The sequence below is a fragment of the Ciconia boyciana genome, chromosome 17, assembly GCF_034638445.1.
Source record: "Ciconia boyciana chromosome 17, ASM3463844v1, whole genome shotgun sequence".
In the NCBI taxonomy this organism is placed as follows: Eukaryota; Metazoa; Chordata; class Aves; order Ciconiiformes; family Ciconiidae; genus Ciconia; species Ciconia boyciana.
This window is the reverse complement of record NC_132950.1, coordinates 8,964,929-8,983,307: the sequence shown is the minus strand read 5'-3', so window position 1 is coordinate 8,983,307 and position 18,379 is coordinate 8,964,929. Positions and strand designations below refer to the sequence as shown.

The 18,379-nt window shown below is 49.1% G+C and overlaps 2 protein-coding genes across 3 annotated transcripts in view; one reads left to right on the top strand and one right to left on the bottom strand.

The window, feature by feature from the left end:
- RPH3AL (rabphilin 3A like (without C2 domains)) overlaps window positions 1–9,871 on the bottom strand; it is a 42,684-nt gene extending 32,813 nt beyond the window's left edge. The window contains exons 1-3 of one of the 2 annotated variants that reach the window (XM_072881929.1): window positions 9,847–9,871; window positions 1,895–2,006; window positions 363–506 (exon numbers count right to left, since the gene is read on the bottom strand). In XM_072881929.1, the coding sequence (XP_072738030.1) occupies window positions 363–506; window positions 1,895–1,971 (221 nt within the window). In that variant the 5' untranslated portion in view covers window positions 1,972–2,006; window positions 9,847–9,871. Of the gene's footprint in view, window positions 1–362; window positions 507–1,894; window positions 2,007–9,508; window positions 9,597–9,846 lie in introns of those variants that run through there. The other variant, XM_072881930.1, reaches the window with a different exon arrangement.
- A 5,524-nt stretch (window positions 9,872–15,395) lies between these two features.
- LIAT1 (ligand of ATE1) lies at window positions 15,396–17,878 on the top strand. Its single transcript, XM_072881776.1, has 3 exons — window positions 15,396–15,438; window positions 15,874–16,077; window positions 17,247–17,878. Exons 1-3 carry the CDS (start codon window positions 15,396–15,398, stop codon window positions 17,687–17,689), a joined length of 690 nt encoding a protein of 229 aa, XP_072737877.1. The 3' UTR covers window positions 17,690–17,878.
- The last annotated feature ends 501 nt before the right edge of the window (window positions 17,879–18,379 follow it).

Sequence of the window (18,379 nt, the reverse complement as noted above, 5' to 3'; positions counted from 1 at the left end):
GCTGTCCGCTAGCAGTGGGTGCAGCTGCACAGCTTGGCATCTTCCCCAGCCTCTCCCAAAGCCACTGGGGCAGCTGCCTTAGCACAGGCTGCAATTACCAGGGACTGTGTCAGTAGCTGCAACCACAGCAAGCCCCAAGGCTCAAAGAAGGCACAAGAAAGGCTTGAGACATGGGGAGAAGGAAAACATCACATCCTTCCCAATGTTCATCCCCTCCAAACAAGCAACATGGGAAGGGAAAATAACTGACCTAAGGGATGCTCTGACTGATGCAGGCTGAGCTCAGGCAGTAAGGAGAGCCACTCCTCTGTCTGCGCTGACCTTTCCTTCTGAGGGAAGGGGACAAATGAACGTGACTGTACCCAATGCGCTGCTGCTCGATGATGTCCAATTTCTCCGCCTTGCGGATGACTTCCAAAATGACCTCAAGTTCCTGCGGGCTCAGAGCCTGCATCTTCCTCTGCTTCTCAGTTTGGAATGTGTGCACCGACCAGCCCGTCTGAAGCCTGTGGGAGGGGGTGGAGGGAAGAATTAAGCTGTGAAAGGAAAGCACAAAACCCCTAACCTGCCCCACAGGCCAAACCTGCCAGGCACATAGAGCCTGCATCAGCCTTCCATCAGAGAAGTCTGTTCCCTGGCTAACGCCCAAAGCAGGAGTCTCTTCTCACTGACCCGATCACCACTGTCACTCCTCCAGCAGCACTGAGTGCTGTGCTGTCTCTCCCTGCCCTCTCATTTCCCTTTCTACTCCAGCTTGTATTTTCCCACTCCATGTCCTTACTCCTGTTTAACTCTGCCCATAAAGAAAACTAGTGCACCTAGGGCTGGCTATCCTGGGGGTACCCTTGCAGAGGTCAGTACTGATGCCAGACACCACAAATGGCAACAGCAGACTCCAGAACACAGGGATTACCTGCACCCTCCTCCCTCCGGATGACACATTTCTAAGGTCCTCAGTTCAAGCACACAAATCACCAGATACGCTTGGAAATATAAATTGGGCACTTCCTCCCTTGGTCTAACCCAGGCCCACGTGAGGACTTTAGCAAGCTGCTTCCCTCTGTGCCTCACATACAGCAGCTGACATTTCTCCTTAGCTCACTTGGGGACAGGCAGGAGCTTTCACAGCTCAATTAATTACCATTCAGTAGGGGTTTAGAGGTCACTGGATAAAGTCACAGCTGCTAGCAGAATGCAGGGCACTATCAGACACAGCTGTCTTAATGAGGCTTTCAGGTGAAGGCTGGAGAAGTGGCAGTGGCATGCACTGTTCACACTCAGGCAGTGCCCTCAGACACAGGGTGACCTCCTATTTTCTAATAGTCTGCAGCAGGCTCACCCCAGAGGTTCAGACAAGAGCAGAGGTGGCAGTGGCATGGTACTGGCTGCCAGAGAAGGAAAGCATCCAAGAAACAAATGCAATTCTAGTGCTTGACTCAACTCCATCCCTTTTGTCTTTAGGTTATGCAGTAATTTAACTTCAGGGGAAAATGAGATCAAATGACAAGTTCCTAAAACAAAAGAGCACTGGCAGCTGGGGGATGCTATCAATTATATTTAGGGTGCTGCAGAGATATGAGCCTGCCTCCAAGCCCTTCCTTTCACCCAGGGGAGGGCTGGTGGCATGGACTCCCACCACACACCAGCCGCACTGCAAACCCACTGCAGGTGGGCAGCTCCAGGTAACAGCCAAGCGCTGAGGCCCAGCTTAGCAGGCTCCTGTCCCACCCAAGCAGCATACTCCTAGGGTACAGAGGGGTCTGCATGACAGGCAAACTCCTGCCTCCCAGCCAGGCTGTGGATGAGGCCGGTGGGCCAGTGCTCCACACAGATACCGGGAAACCATTCAGGCCAGAGCTGAGGCTGGAAGGAGAGGAGGGAGGCAAGGACTCACTTGGCACGCAGTGCCAGCTGCCGGTCGTTGGGGCACACCCACTGGCCTGTCCCACTGCCAAAAATCGTGTCAGCCATGGCACCAGGCTGGCGAGGAGAGGCAAGGATCACACCTGTAAGAAGCAAACACCAGCGTTGAGCACAGCTGCCACCCCACCCTCAAGAAAGCACAGGGCAGCGCTTGGCACAGCCTTATTAATCATCCCAAAGGGCCACGCTTCTGGCAAGCAAAACAGAGGTGATCTGCCTGTGTCACACACAGTGGAAGTAGACAGACTGTCACCCACAGACAGCAATAAACACACACCATCATCCTCGTAAAATATATGCCAATAAGTACCTTAAAATACCTTGAAGACAAGGCTGGAAGTTTAGATTTTATGGTACTCTGAAAAAAAGCCAGAGACTCTTTGTCAGTTCTGATTTTTCATTTCAAACTAGAGAAAAGAGTTGTTTGTAAGAATAATCTCTGCCCCATCACCTCTAGTGCCCCAATGCTGCGGTACTGAGAGAAAGCCACTCTAAAGGACACAAAGAAGCTACAGTTGCCTTTTTTTTTTTACCTCTTAATGGGGTAACAAACAAAAACCCACGCGACAATCAGCATGAATAGTGGCAAGTCATTTCGTTCATTAAAACTGCCTCCATAATAGCCTGATATTTATAACTACAGCCTACAATAGCAGCTTGTTTGCATTCTCTGATGTTTAAGACAGCACCTCTTGCAGCAGATCTCCTACTGCAGCTCCTGTAACCAGCATGGTCACATCAGTGGTTCCTTGTGTTCAATGACAATTTCGCTGTGAACTGATCAGTAAAGGCAGCAAGAGCCAACTTCCACGTACTCATGGGAGAAACACATCCCCAAAAGGGACTTTGCAGCTAAGCAGTTCTCAGTTCGACCAGCAACTCAGATGAACGGAAAGCACCAAGGGACAGACACAGCCAAAAGATTTCCATGGAGGCAAAACTAGTCTTGATGTACCGAGCTTTTCTCCAGCTGGATTTGCTCTCCAGCAGAGCAAGCATCTCATGAACCCTAATGCATAAATTTCCAGGTATTAATACTTACCTTCCCCAGAATAGACACTTGCCAGCTTTGAAACCATATCTGCTGGGCAGAGATAACGTGGTTAATGCTGTTTGGCAAACACAAATCAGATACAATAGCAGGCAAGGTGCATCACCTGCCAACTCTGCAGTAGTTCCCAAGAAAACACATGTTCCAGTCTCAAGCCACAGCACACTTACCCCAGCAGTGCCCGTGGTTCAGCGTGCTGCACCTATGCCTGCTATCTACTGCTGACACACAGAGCTTTCTGCTTCTGTGCCAGACATGGAGGCATCACAGGCTGCACAGCCTTGGCCCTCTTACACAGGCAGGCATGCAGCTTGTGCAAACTGATCTCTCCCTCCCTACGCTGAGCTCACACGTGCCACACACGCCACACTCACCCCCGGCACAGAAACACTAACCCGTGTTAGAGAACTGACAGCTATCTCCTGTCAAACCCCACGCCAGCCTTGAGAGCCAAAACAGTTACAATGAACCAGTTCCCTCCTCTCTGAGCATCCAATTTCTGGAGAGAGTCTGAAAACTCAGCGCTTAGGCAGGAGAGAAGCGGAGGAATTCCGCATGAAGCACAGATTTCTTTCGGTCAAGGGGACAGATGTATAAAAGGGTGAAGGCTCTAACAATTCAGCATAATGCTCAGCAGCACAGTCCGACTGTACAGCAAAGTGAGGCATGGAGGAGATGGGAGCCTGCAGGAAGGGTCTGGCAGAGAAAGAGGGTTGAGACAGGAAGGACAGAAGTGTTGCACACATTTTTTTAAACCTTTACTACATCAGTTAAGGTGATAACTTTTGAAAGGGATCATCCCTAGAAGAAATCTTTGAACCCTGGTGTCTTCAATTTACCAACTACTTTCCCCGCTCTGCTCAGTGCCACACATGCTGTGGGTTTGCATTTCCATTTTGTCCCAGAACACCTCCTGCTCTTTTCATCTTCTTCATGATCTCAAGCAAGGAGAGAACACAGTCCCCACACACGTCCCACAGCAGCTCACACACAGGGGAGCAATCAGGCATTAACAGCAAAAGAATACGGAGGCTCCCGCCCCCGGGCCAGTGTTAGAAGCAGAGAGAAGCTACAATTTCACACAGAACGGCTGACCTGGGATTTTCCAGATATTTTCCAAGCCTGTGATGTGTTGTTACAGGATTATATGCACATGTACCCACACACACAAATGCATATATTAAATTACTCTTCAGATATACCACATACTCTTCCCTCCCACTCACGCGCACCTGAAGAATAGCACAGCCCACACGCTCAATGTCCACTGGCGAGGCTGAATGCACACAACCATACCAACGTGACCAGCCGTGGCAGCTGTGGGATATTAGGCATAAAAGCTAGAGCTGGAGATGAGCTCCATACCATGGTCAGGGCAGAGGAGTTTGCTTTGCCAGCAGCTGTGCTTTCAGGGTGGAAAGCAGTGCTGAATACATCTGCCCCTCCTCTGCAGAGCTTTATCTGCTCTAACAGAGCTGAAGGCAAGTCAGAATAGAGCACATCAGCTAAGCGTTTTTCTCAGGAGAGACCTAAACACATTCTCCAGCCTCACACCACAGTACGCTTTTCTCAGCATGACTGAACTAAAACAAGCAATGTCATGCTCTTTAGCCTCTTGTTACTCGGCATACGCTTTCTGTTCTCCACCATTCCCTGAGCAGCATCTGCGAAGAGACAAAGAAAACAAAACACAGCCCAGAGATCCATCATATCCCAAACCAGACTTGAGATAGATTATTCCCTAAAATATTTACAGGAGCATTTTTCTTTCGGCAGCATTGGGTATCTGCTGCTCCCTCTGATGTAAACTGGCACTGCAGGTGGCTTTGCACCTTTGCCTCTGAAAAAAGCCCAGTGTGGTCTGACACAACTACCTTGGAGAAGAAAACAAGGAATGACATGGGACTGCAGGCCATAGTCTGCTGGGGCAGAAAGGGAGCACTAGCAGGACTGGAGGGAAAGGAATATCTTGCGTGGCCACGGGAATGATGCCAGAGAAATGGTACCAGTATCTGGACAGCGTGAAGCATCCTCCCTCTTATCTCTGTACAGGACAAGAAGTACAGTGGAATCAGCCTAATCAGAAACACTAAGATAGCAAAACCACGCCAGCCAGGGGAGTAATTTCTATGCGTTGTGGCGAAACAGCCCTCTCTTGCAGTCAGCTTCTACTGTGTTCTCTCTCAAAAATGCTCCAGTTAGCACCTACCTCACCAAGCCAACCCCTCCCTGTTCTCTGCTCCTCTCAACAAGCTAACAAAGGGCAGAAGCAGGCAGTCTCTTGCAGTGAGAGAGCAAGAGAAATCCACAGCTCTTAGCCCTGCTGCAAGCATACTGCATACAGAATAAAGGGGAAGCACAAGTACTTAGTGTTACAGAAAGAAAACTTCCCACTCCAAGATTCTGCTTTTTACTTGAATTAAGAATTAAAAGGGAGCTCTTACCAATACTCTATGACCTGCTTTAAAAAACCTCCACCTGTTTGTTCCTTTCCCATGATGGAGGAAGTCATGTGAAACAAAACCTCATTAAATCTGAGTCCACCTGGCTGCCCTTGGCACAGAAGCTAAGGGGAGCACTGCACGGAAGGAGTACTGCCCCGCAGAGAGCCAACCCTTTGCAGGGGCCAGGAGCATTTCAGAGGATGCATAACTGAGTACATCTCTGCCTGAAGCTCTAATGTAGCACTGCTTCTGCTGTCCCCATGATGAGACTTAGACTCTTCAGCCAGAGAACATGACTTCAGTCTGTGAGGGAGAAATCTTCGGGTGGGGTCTGAGTGAAGGGAACAGCAGCAGGGTCATGCTGGTGACTTGGTCCCACATCCCTGCAGAGCGACCACAAGACAGCAAAGTGAGCAGGATCTTTCCCACTGGACAGTTCCCACTTCCTGTCCTGGAGGATGAAGCCGGGCTGCAGCCAGCTGTGGGGCAGCACGTCCTCCAGGCACAGGCTGGGGAGAGGCGAGCACCCTTCCACACCACCCCACCAAGCCATACAGCCATGGATCCTGCAGCAGGCACACCTTCCCGAAGCAGCAGCACAACAGCAGCGGGAGGTGTTTCTGGATGTACTCCTGATCCGCGTACCAATAACCAGCACATTCGGCACCAACTACAAATGGTGGCCACAATGGCAGAAAGTTGCCATGTCAGCACATCCCAGAGCTAGCCCTGGCTGACAGCAGTACACAGACACAGTCCTTTGATGTCACACTCTTCAAAGAATTCCAGGCTCTTCTGTGAAAGAAGGCCAGTTTTCTCAGCAGAATAGCAACATGAACTTCACGTATCTTTACCTTAATAACAGAGCACAGTCGTAGCAGGTCATGCCAAAGGTCCAACGAGCACGGTACCTGCTATCTGACCAGCTCCAAGAACAGATGGGTAAAGAAGAGTGTAGGAACAGAGCACAACACAGCAATACTTTTCCAGAATACCCTCCCAGCCTCCAGAGACTCCTGGATCATGCACTCTCTGAGCCAAGCTGTAGCTCTGTATTTAACACCCTTAACATTTTTCTGTCCCAAATTTATCAGCTTGCTTTTTCAGCTCTTGTACACTTCTAGCATCATCTCACTACACCAAGTCCCTTCCCCACTCCTCCACCTCAAACACATTTTGACTTTACCTTGACTACATCAGAGTTAAAACTGAAGGGTCTTGTTGACATTGAGGTAGTCACTGCAGTAGAAAACACCTCCTCACAGCAGTGAAAGCACAGCCTGCACGAGCCCTCCTGCAGCTGGGCTGATTACAGGTGCCCATGAAGCATGAATTCCTTGGAGCCCTACAAATACAAAAATGTCCTATACAGGCTCATAAGGAGCTCTCCAGTCAGCTTTCATTTGCCTGGTTATTTCAGCTAAGCAGCTCGTGTCCATATTAATTTGTTTTTATAGGAAATTAATTAGGCAATTTTTTTTTAAATACTTCATTTAAAATATAAAAATTAAACAGTTGGCCAGAGACGAGTTCCCAATTCCCAAGCCGAGCTGTGCCGGTGTAATTAACTCGCCTGCTTTGAGGGCGTCACCTCCCCCAGGACTCCCAGCTTGCAGCAGGTACCGTGCTGGCCTGTTTTCTCCTTTTAGCTGCTGCTCCCTCAAAGAGGCAGTGTAATTACTCTCTGCTCCGTGCACCAGACACCATTATCCCTGGGAAACCTTAGCAACTAAGTGAGTGTTTGCTCCTGTTGCTATGACAGAGGATAAATGACTAGCGGAGATAGATAAGGTTAACCCAGCCTCTGCCTCCCACCCACCGCTGGCCAGTCCCTTTTCCTCCCAGGCACTAGTCACACAGCAGGGAGACAAGTACGAGTGGGCAGGGAAAGGTTATTTAGTCCAGACGCAAGTCTTCCTCTCATGTTTTGAAGATCCTAGTGCCACAGTTGTATTTCAAAGCACACGACTGTTTTAAAGTGACAGAATAACACTTGGGGCTGTAGAAGCGTGGCAGAACACACACACTTGACTTCTAAGATACGGCCAAGTCTCAGAGCCAGAGAAGGGGAGTAACTGTGCCTGTAAGTGCTGGCCTGAATCAGGGCTTTATAAAAGTTTTTCTCACACATAAACCACTTTGAACTGCCTCTTCACACCTACATTTAGCAGTTTCTCAGCCCCTCCAGTGGCAAAGGAGCCTGCTGTAAGCATCGACATTTTATAGGGGCTAAGCAGCGAGGAAGCACAAGCACAGTGGAGCCAAGCAATCCTCATCAGCTTCCTGCTGCCCGCTCTCAGGAAGGGAGAGCGCTGGGCCAGCACACAGCAGCACAGCTGAGAAACAGTCTTTCGCAATTTCTTACTGTGGCAAATCCTCGCTGTTAGTGCAAACCCTTAGCAGCAGATGGAGAGCCAAGCGACACAAGGAATCCAATATGATCAGACTTGACTTGCAGCTCTGCAGCTTGGGCCAACAGAGACAAGGAAAACACCATGTCCAAATAAACACCACAAAGCCTTGGCAAGCTTTGGGACAACAACTTAAGAACCCAATCAGACAGACTTTCTACCCGTCTGTTCCACCATGAAGGCTCAATGTAAGCAGTACCAGCACCTGCAAAACAGAGAAGACCTCATTCAGAGCCGTGTATTCGATTTTGGTTGGCCCAACTCAAGGCAAGTACAAATCAGCCTCAGCACATGGAAAGGGAGAGAAGTGTCATTATCATGTAAGGCCAAGTTGGAAAAGGAGCAAGTGGGGTTGAAGTCTGGGGGCAAAACCAAGAAGGTTCCCATGCACCAGAGCGGCTTCCCAATCCTAGCAGTAGTGGCAAGAAGCCTAACTCTTTTAAAGACAGAGCTTGTTAAAAAGCTTATAAAATACAATGCCCTGGAGGTCCATGCCAGTCCTACGAGTGGGAAGATAAAATCAGCTCTACAGGAAAACTGACATACGGTACCAACAATTCTGTATTAAGGAGAGGCACTTATTAGCGTGGCTACTTGATATATGGTAAGCTATAAAGAACCAGTTTTTGCCCGAGCAAAGCAGTCTTCCGGCTCCCCAGCACCCTACGATGCTGGGGAGGAAAGCCAGCACTACTCCACCTGCCAAGGTGTATCTTTATTTATCAGACTTTGGCCCTATTTTCTTCTGATCCCCAGCCAGGCAGGTGCATTTTGCAAAGTGAATAATTCATGAAGACAGAAGGCTCTTTCTGACTCACATTCTGGGGCAGGTTGATCTGGCATAGGCCTAGGAAAAGCAAATTTGCATCTAAATGGCCAATTAGAGAGACTAATTTCACTATTCTGATATGCTAAAAAGCTCAGGAGGCCTTTTAGGCTGGAGGCTGGCAGAGTGGAATCAGCACCTCCCAGCCTCCAGAGAAGCATCAAGTTTCTTAGAAAGAATTGGACATAGCAGGGAAGTACTGCGCAAGGGCCAGCATTTGTCAAGGAAACCCTTCCAGGAGAACCGCATGCCAGCCTATTTCGCAGATAACCTCAAGTGAACCAGGAAAAGCACATTCACCGCCGGCGAAGAAACTCTGCTGAGCAGCCTGACCCCAGGCCTTGCCAAAAACTCGCTATCCAGCATGGCTCCGAGCCACAGGCCTGCCATCACATCTGGAGGATGAAATACCCTTTCTCAGCATCCTTAACCTATAGCATTGGTTTTGGGCATCCTAGGAAGCCTTTGAACAACACACAAGCATGGCCAGCAGTAACTCCAAGACCTTTATCACCCTGAATATTGTTGGTACGAGAAAAAAGAAAGCCATGGACTTTGACCAGGCCCTGGGGAGTATCTGACCCAAGCTGCAGCAGACTAAAAACCCTCGGGGTGGGCACAGCATGTCATTCTTACTTGCACATACAACAGCGCCCATCACCCCATGTCAGAGCGCCCAGAAGAACCACAACTATCCATCCTCTGTAAGATGCACGTGGCTGCTCCCACCACACAACATGCACAAGCCCAACAGCTCTCAAAAGCACGCCGGGGCTGATAATTTTTTCGATGGAGCACGTCACTTTCAACATCCCACTTCTGGCTTGTTTCCCCCCACACCTCTGCCACTTACATTCAGTTACCTTCAGGAGGCTGAATTCCACATAAATTCTGCCTTGTGCAGTTCACCTTGCTGTCTTTCCAGACTGCTTTCAGCAGCATTTTAGGCAAGACTCTCCCACTAGTGGAGCTCCGGGTCAGGGTGTCCCAGGCCCCCCCCCCAAAAGCTGCTCCCCTGCCCCAGCTCGCGAGGGGAAGGGGCCATACCCCACGGCCCCGGACACAGCGGTTTCCCAGCAGGTGTCCGGGCAGCCAGCACCTACCAACACCTGAAACTCTGCTTGAAACCCCGCACGCAGCGCCCGTGCACCGCCCGCTGCCCCCGGCGCGGCGTCCTCCCCGCGCACCCACCTGCCCGGCCCCGCTCTCGGCACTCGCGGCCGGTTCCGCCACGGGCCACGCTGGAGCCGCCCCCCCGGGACAACGCGGAAACGGAGCGCACCTGCGCCGCCTCCTCCCGCCCCGGCGCCGCCCGCGCCCCGCTCCGCTCCCCGCCGCTCCGCGCCCCCCCGCCCCGCCGGCGCCCCCCGCGGGCCCGGGCACCCCCTGGCGGCGCCGCGCCGCACCCGCCCCCTCAGCGCCGGCCGCCGCCAAGGCCCGGCCCGGAGCTGCGGGGCTCGGAGCGGGGCCGCCCGGCAGGGCTGCGGGCGGCCGCCCGGGTGTGCGCCGGGACCGGCCGGCCGCGGCCTGGAGCCCCAAGAGAGAGTAAAAACCGACGGAAGAAAACCCCAAACTACAAACAAGGAAGGGCGGTAGCAAAAATAACCCCAAAAAAACAAAACCAAAAAACCCAGAACCAAGCCAAACCAAACCACAAACAAAACAAACCCCCCAACAACCAAAAAAACCAAAATAAAACAAAGAAAAAACCCACCATAAACCCCAAACCCAAAATCCCGAAGCAAAAAACCCCAACACCAACAAACAAACAAAAACCCACAGCAAAAACCAACACCACCACAAAAATTACTTTTGCAGGGAAAAAAAATAGTTCAGGACACGAGCACCCCATAGTAAAGCAAGGCGACCTGCTGGGCCTAGGACAACCGGGGGGAGCTCATAACTTTTAAAAATTAAGGGCCCAAGTCTGCAGAGCGATCTTAATAACAGACACCAGCTACAGAAGGTTGCCAGGGATCAGCAGCAAAATTTGGTCTCACTTTTTTTTTTTTTTTTTTACAGTAAAGCTATTCCTCCCGGGACTGCTGTGGACAGTCCTGTGAACGGGCTCGCCATGTCAGTAAAAGCTCAGCCTGGAGGAAGCATTGCAAACTGGGTACGGCGTGGACCCAATGTGCCAAGATAAACTCAGCCAACCTGCTTGAACCTACTCACTGCACAGCGAGTGAGGGACCACGGGGCTGGCATGGCTTTTTTTCCCCGCTTTCAACAATTGCTTGTAGCCCAACTCCTTCGGGCTTCATCGTAATAAAACGTGTCTCACTTTGCATTTTGGAGAGCTGTACAAATGCTAATTACTGTCCCATGCAGCACAGGGAGGGTGGGGAGCGGGGAGCACAGCACTTGGTGAAGTGACAGCCTGGGATCACACAGTGAGTCAACAGAAAATCACAGGAGAACAATTATTCCTTTGCACTAGCCTGTGAACACAGAAATTAGGGCTCATTACTGTCTAAACGTCCAGTGGATGCAGTGAGTAAATTTGCCATGTGACAGGAAGGGAGGAAGAGAAAAAGAGAGAAGGAAAAGAGAAAGGAAGAGAAAATAAATCCTCAGGCTGTGCTTTTCTGCGTGTTCAGAGCCTGCTCTTGAGAAACCCCTAACCCTGCAAGCCCTATCATTTCCATGCATCCACAAGACCTCACAGGATGAGCTTAGGGACCCTAAGCCACCTTTTACCTAAATCGAGTTCAAGTCTGAGTATATATTTTGCTTTTTGGCTTAGGCAAGTGTGGAAAAATACATCAGAGGAAGCACTGTTTGCATTAATACAGAAGCTCTATTTCTGTGGAAGAAAGCACTTGAAGATGACATTTCGCACCAGGGTAGTGCTCCACACAGTCAATAATATAAATAAATTAAACACACGGTTCAGCCAACTTCAGGAAAAAGATAAATTACCTTATTTAACCAGCTGTACTGGCAGGAGCAATAAGCACAGGAAACCACACACATCTCAGAGCCTGGGTCCATTCTGCTGTTGAATTTGCTCGTTGGGATCCCCACAGAACCACAAACGCTTTGGATTCTGACTGCAAGGCTGGGCCTTGATAGCTGGAAGTCACAGAGAATAAATATGACATTACATTAAAAATTTAAAAAGGCTAAATATGAGTTTTATCTTGATAGCATGAAGTCAATTTTTAATACACTCGTTTCTCAGAAAGCAGGCACTTCCAATTCCACCCAAAGAACCCTTCAAAGTCTCTCTTTTATCGATGATGGGTTTCACTGAATTATTCACCAGATCACAGCTGCCAGAGATTTTAAATATACACATGACAAGGACCGTAGCAGATAGCAACCTTCTCCTGCAGGCCTAGCAGTGACGCTGACAGTTGCACCACAGATGCCCCAAGCTGATCCAGTCTCCTTTCAGCACAGCACATAATTGTACGCCGGGGAGCAGCCTTTCTGTGTCACCCTCGGAGAGGCACATTTGTCAAGAAATGAAAAAGAAAGGCCACCATTTTCGGAGAGATGTTAAACTCGTGGGCATGAAGGTGTCCTCCGGAAGAACTACAGATGCTTAAAAGCAGTCCTATCGCACAGCAAAACAATCCTAATTGTAACAATCCTGGAATGCTACAGGAAATGATTCCCAGTTTGGACACTGGACTGGTAAGCAGGGGTCTGGGCTCCCATTCTCAGCCGTGTCCTGCCGGGCAATCAGAGCTGAGGTGTTGCACTGCTGGTCTGTTTTCCACAGTTTGTCTGTCATTTCTGGTTAGATCACAGGTTCCTTCAGGTAAGGACTCTCATAATCTGTCTGTTCAGCATTTGACGCAAGAATTTGGGGTGGACAACTAGTGTTTTAATACACAAATAATAATAAGAGTATTAATTATGAGCAATTTTAAACACATAGAATAACCAAAGGCCAAACTGGCTGGCTGCTTATCTCTGAAAGACCATTTCCTAGGGACACAGGCTGACAACTGGCAAGGAGCTGCCACAGCCAGAGATGTTTGGCACCCCCTTCCCATCGCCCTGACCCGTCCAGCTCAGTCTGGCTGCTTTACAATTCACAGCAAGAAGGCCAGGATTTTTCTCCGAGCTGTTACTCTGATTGCAATCCTCTACTATTTGGTCCTCAGTGATTCAATTTGTATTTGTCCCTCTAATTATCATTCCTCATTAAAAAGGTCGATGATTCAGTCCCTTATCTGAACAAAAAAAATCTTGCCTATAGAGCACACCTGCTCAAGAATATAGAAGACAAAGGAAACATTTAAAGAATACTGATGCTTCGTAGCAAATTAAGCTTTTTTACTTGTTTTAAAGACAAACTCCTCATTCTGATCCACTGCTCTTTTTGCTTGCATGAACAAGTCTCAAGTCTAATTCTCTTTTCCTTGTTCAAGATAAGCCTACAGCATCAACTCTAACGTTTCACAAGACTTCCTTAGTAGCCCAGTGCAGTAGGTCTATACGCAGTTTCAGTGCATCTGTGGCAGAGGAAAATTATGCACATTTGGGAGTAAGCTGCTTCCACAGGGAAATCTAGAGGAATTTCTCAGTGTAGTTGCATTTGAAGCCAAAAAGTACACCAAGAAACACACACCTGCCCCCCGGCCAAATAAAAGCCATTTGAGTTAGAACCCAGCAGCCATGGGTTATATATTTGAGGTTTGGGCATTTCTTTGATGTCCTGATAAGAATACACATATACACTACAGCTGTGAAGATCCACTTTCTGACACCAGCTTAGGCTAAGCTTTGAACCTAAGGCTTGCAAGTTTCCTTCTTTGTATCACCAGATCTATATAATTTCTTATTAAATTACTAATTTTTCCAATCAGGATATAAGGCATGTTCACAAATCTCTCCTCAGAGGCACCTGCCTATTGCATTACCTAGATTTTATACTGAATGGGGGATCATCATAACACCCCTGTCTCACCAAAGGAAACAAATACAAAGATACCTTTACTTCATTTTATGCTCAAGCTAAAATTAAAGAGGACAGTAGGAATATTCAGGCAAATTGAAAGACAAATCTAACAACCCTTACACATATAGATTAGATCTACTGCTCGAATGCAATTACCCTTCCTGGCAAGGGTTTACAAATTTGACTTCTATTTTATGAATTCATGATATGTTTATTTTCAAAAGATATATGCCTCCAAGATGCAGTGAAACCTTCAGAGGATTGTGTAAAGTTCGTTCTTAGTATTTTTACTGTGAATTGCAGGTAGAACATCCACTGAGACTGGAGGCTGGCTACGCTGGGCACGGCAGAGTTTGAGACTCTCAGTCTAAACAGAAAAGGGGGACAAAGAGAAAAGTGTCAGAAAGCAGGAAGAGGGTAAGGGACTTGCCTGGGGAACGATGCCCTTTCAGAATAAAATTATCTGCTGCCGTAGAGCACCTCACCACCCAGCACCCTCCCGGCCAACTGCAGCAGCAGAAGGGGCAGGTTAACCAGGCGAACATTGGTCCTACCCGTCCTGGTACTCCAGGGAGGAGCTGTCAGAAGATGATTTTCTTTGTATGTAGCTCAGGCCAGCCGCTACCACTGGGCTCTAATTTTGGCTGGCAAGTCAGGTTTTACCATAACAAAATTAACGCCAACCACCACTAGCTACAAGTGATCCCCTCCCCTCAGCTGTTCTCCAAAAATATTATACTCACTTTTCAGTCTGGATGAATTATTTACATCCCATCGCTGCTGTTCCCATTTTCCTTGCCTTTTTGCCCTGTGTCACCATCCCTTTCATCCACATGCAGGCTTTGGAGACCTGCTGGCTGCTGTACAATAACCATCAGTGCGAAATCCCTGCTGTTGACACTTTGAAATCAGACCATTAGCGGCAGTCGGAGAAGTGCTGCCTGCAGCCCCAGGATCTGCCGTGGGAGCAGCCTCCCGGGAGCCTGATTTCATCACAACCTGTCTGAATGCAACCGCGAGCGTCTGCCAAATTTCACATCTAAATAGATCAGAAGGAGAGAAGGAAAGAGGCAGGCAGGGAGGGGGAGAACGCGACCAAACCAGGATTAAACCTCATGTTATTTCCAGGGAGAGGACAACAAATAAGTGGTGCATTGCTTCAGCAACTGTTGCTAGAGTTCCCGCGAATGCTTTTCGTCCAGGCTCACCTCTGAAGGAGATGCACTAGTCTGCCTCTCTGGTAAGGCTGTTGAAATGCTCACCGCCAAAATGCACCAGCAAGGGCAGGAGATCTGAGGCTTGCACTGACCCCAAAACACTGGGGAGAGCTATTGCCACCTCAGAAGCTGTTTCACATGCACCTTCGCTGCTCTGATGTGGGGAAAGGCAGAGGGAAGGGAAGGGAGTGGGGAGTTTCCCTCAGCACCTTCATTTACAGGGCTGAGGTACTATGAAGGGGTGGGATGGACCCCAGTAGCTGGTCCCCCTGCAATGGGTTCGGTTTTGTTTTTTCCCTCTGCAGCAGCACTGTGCTGCAAACCCCGCAGCCCTGCAATACTTCACCTGCTGCCAGGCCTGTACTACCTCGGACAAGCCAATACTTTCTGGTGTGGCCATATTACCTGGGGCAAGCCCCAGTACCTGTGCATGCAGAGGGGCACAGGGGAGGAAACCTGTGCTGGACAGGGTTGTTCTCACAGAGCAATGGCACTGGGCCCCTAGCCAAGCAGGCAGGCCCAGGCTTGCTGCTGCGCCATGGCTGCCCTGGAGACCTCGCTGAAGGGCGGGCGCTGAGGGGAAAAGGAAGGGGGAAGGCAGCGGTGAGATGGAGGGGAAGGTGCTGAGGGGAGGAGAGGTGACGGGGGAAGGTGAGGTGGAAGGGAAGGTGCTGAGGGGAGATAGAGAGGGAAAACACTGAGGGGAGGGTGGATGGAGGGCAAAACCTGAGGGGAAATGGAGGGGAAGGCCTGAGGGGAAGAGCTGAGGGGAGATGGAGAAGGAAGGCACTGGGGGGAAGAGCTGAGGGGAGATGGAAGGGGAAGGCATAGAGGGGAGAGGAGACAGAAGGGCAAAACCTGAGGGGAGATGGAGGGGGAAGGCACTGATGGGAGGTGAAGCACTGAGGGAAAATGGAGGGGGAAGGTGCTGAGGGGAAGCGCTGAGAGGAAATGAGGTGCTGAGGAAAGGAGAGATGGATGGGGAAGGCACTGAGGGGAGTGAAGATGGGGTGGGGGGGGGGTGTCACAGACAAGGAGGGAGGCTGGGCCAGGGCTGCTGACCTTCCTTCCCTTGCTCCCTGCCAGGCCTGAGGGTGGCCATGGGGGGCCATGCCAGGCCTGCTGCAGGGCCCCGCAGGCAGGAGAGCGGCACTGGCAGGCGGCGGTGGCCAAGGGGCTGCCCATGCCCCCCTCCACCGCAGGCCCCTGGCACGAAGCCACCACAGAGAAAGAAGCAGCAGCTGCCACGCAGGAATGCCGCCACCACCACCACCACCACCGTGTGGGCAGGTGAGCTGAGGTGGCTGCCACAGCAGACGTGGGCAAAGGCCACCGTCCCCTGCGAAGCCACCACGCTCCCCACAGCTGTCCCCAAAACACCCCATGCAGGGTCCGGGCAGGCCTGGGGAGGGAAGGGGTCATTGGGCAAAGCCATGTGTGCATCAGGCTGGTACGTGACATCGTACGTTTGTGCAATTGACACTGCACAGCCATGAAGGGACGCGCAGCCGGAGCGTGCGTACCAGCAGGAAGGCAGCTCGGATTCACCTGTCCGTGTTGGCCAGAGGATGCAGTGCTCAGCTCTCCCTCCATCCTGCAGGACAACTGCTGTGGAGAGAAAATATAACCTTCCCTAGGAAATCATATATGGCACTTCAAAACCTTTCACTGAACCTATAGGCTGTTTATACATATACTTTCATATATAGCTACAAATCTATCCAAAAAAAGAAAAATATTGAGTACCTGTAACTACACAGCATAAGCAGTAGGAGGCATAAGACTTCTGTCAAGAAGTAGGAAATTTCATAAACTGCCTAAGATTTGGGATGCTGTAAATATTTAGTGGTTTTCTTTTGGTGAGCTACAGTATAGTTGTTTAAATATTTGCCATTCCACAGGCATGAGTCACGGCACTGATCTAACTTCCCATCATTGGGATTGAGTTGTTATAGCTACGGAAAGGGAAGGTTAATTTCAAAAAATCTTCCGTGTAAAGGAACAGCCATTCATTTCCAGTATCTTAGTACAAAAGGTGCCTGAAAGTTTCCAGAAATCGTACTATTAAAAAAAAAAAAAAATCACATTGCTTGCTGTATTAATGGATAACAGCTTAAAAAAACTCCCCAACAACTAAGAATCAATTTCCTGCCTAAATCAAGTTAGGCAAGGACAGTGAACTTGACGCCAATGTAGAAGTGATATTAATGCATTAACAGCCTCAATAAATACATTTTATGGGTGTGAGAATCATTATGTTAGCCAATCAGATAAATATATATTTCCCACTTAAAAATAAGGTTTTTAGGCCATTAATATTTTCTTAAGATTTGGTGTCTTATTAATGGACACGTAAAGGCACAGCAAGCACTTGTCTCATCATCCTCTTTATGAAATAAGCAGGAAAGCCTCAGAGGCAATGCATACATTTTTGCTAACAGCGTTTATCCTTTTAACAGATAAAACCCACCACAAAACCAGAAAGCAGCAGGCCCGCTCCCCTCCATCACTTGAAATCCCAAGTCCTGGGAGGAACCCTGACTCAGCCCAAAATAAGGCAGAAGAGAATCAGAAGGATGCAGAAATAAACAAGGATGTAGTATCAACTTCCACCATTTTGGACTCTAGTCAAACAGATCAACGTCTTTCTGCTCAGCTTAACGAAAGCCTTCGATGGGACGGGATTCTTGAAGATCCTGTAGCAGAAGAAGAAAGGCTGTGTATCTATAAGATGAACAGAAGGAAACGGTACGAATCATATATCCAGCAACATTTGCCCGCTGGGCCATGCCCAACCATCAGGCATTCCCCATTACTTCATCGCAGGGCGTCATGCACAAGCAGCCATCACACAGTATGTAAAGAAGATTGCTGCAGTTATTTTCCAGAGGAGCAAGCATGAACTGGTCCTGAATGCTGAACAAGCTAGCAGAGTCTCTGAGCTGCAACCAGTGGTGTAACCCAAAATCTCTCAACAAGTTCTGTAGCTTAGTACTGATTACTCACTGTCTTATGTCTGTGTGGAGAACAGGACATTTATATTTTAAAACCAAACCAACCTGGTAGTTAAAATATGGATGCAACTCAGACTACTTTGACAATTAAAAGTGCTCCTTTCCACACTGCCTATTTGTCCTGGAGTATCCCTAGTTATTGGTATTAGTTTATTTCAAAATAATACTCACTGCGTTACACCTGAGCTTTTCAGGTATTCACGTCGCGAATTGCTGGTCCTGGAACCACGCACAGCTCTTGTGGCAGATGGGGAAACTGAGTGTGGGCAGCTGAATGACCGGATACCTTGTTTGGAGGCTAAAATGATTTGCAGGCACCCGAACTTACCCAGTACTTGAAACTGAGCGAGCTGCAAAATCGGGATTGGAATCCAGCCCTTGTCTCCTGGCTTGTGATCTAATTGTTAGGTACAGTATTTTATTTTGTTATAAAAATTAATTGTATCAGACCCTCAGATTTGACATTCTGGAGAAGCACAGCATATATACAAGGAAAATGGAGCACATCTATAACAACGGGCTTATCCTTGTTATGGTACGTACTAACGAGAAGCCCATTTGGCCAATATGAATCAAAA

What these genes read in the sequence shown, in the direction of transcription:
- LIAT1 (XM_072881776.1), top strand. Translation starts at nt 15,396, where the DNA reads ATGGAGGGGAAGGTGCTGAGGGGAGGAGAGGTGACGGGGGAAG. An exon ending in AGGAGAGGTGACGGGGGAAG is followed by an intron (nt 15,439 to 15,873) that starts GTGAGGTGGAAG and finishes GCTCCCTGCCAG; the next exon opens with GCCTGAGGGTGGCCATGGGG. An exon ending in CACCACCACCGTGTGGGCAG is followed by an intron (nt 16,078 to 17,246) that starts GTGAGCTGAGGT and finishes TCCTTTTAACAG; the next exon opens with ATAAAACCCACCACAAAACC.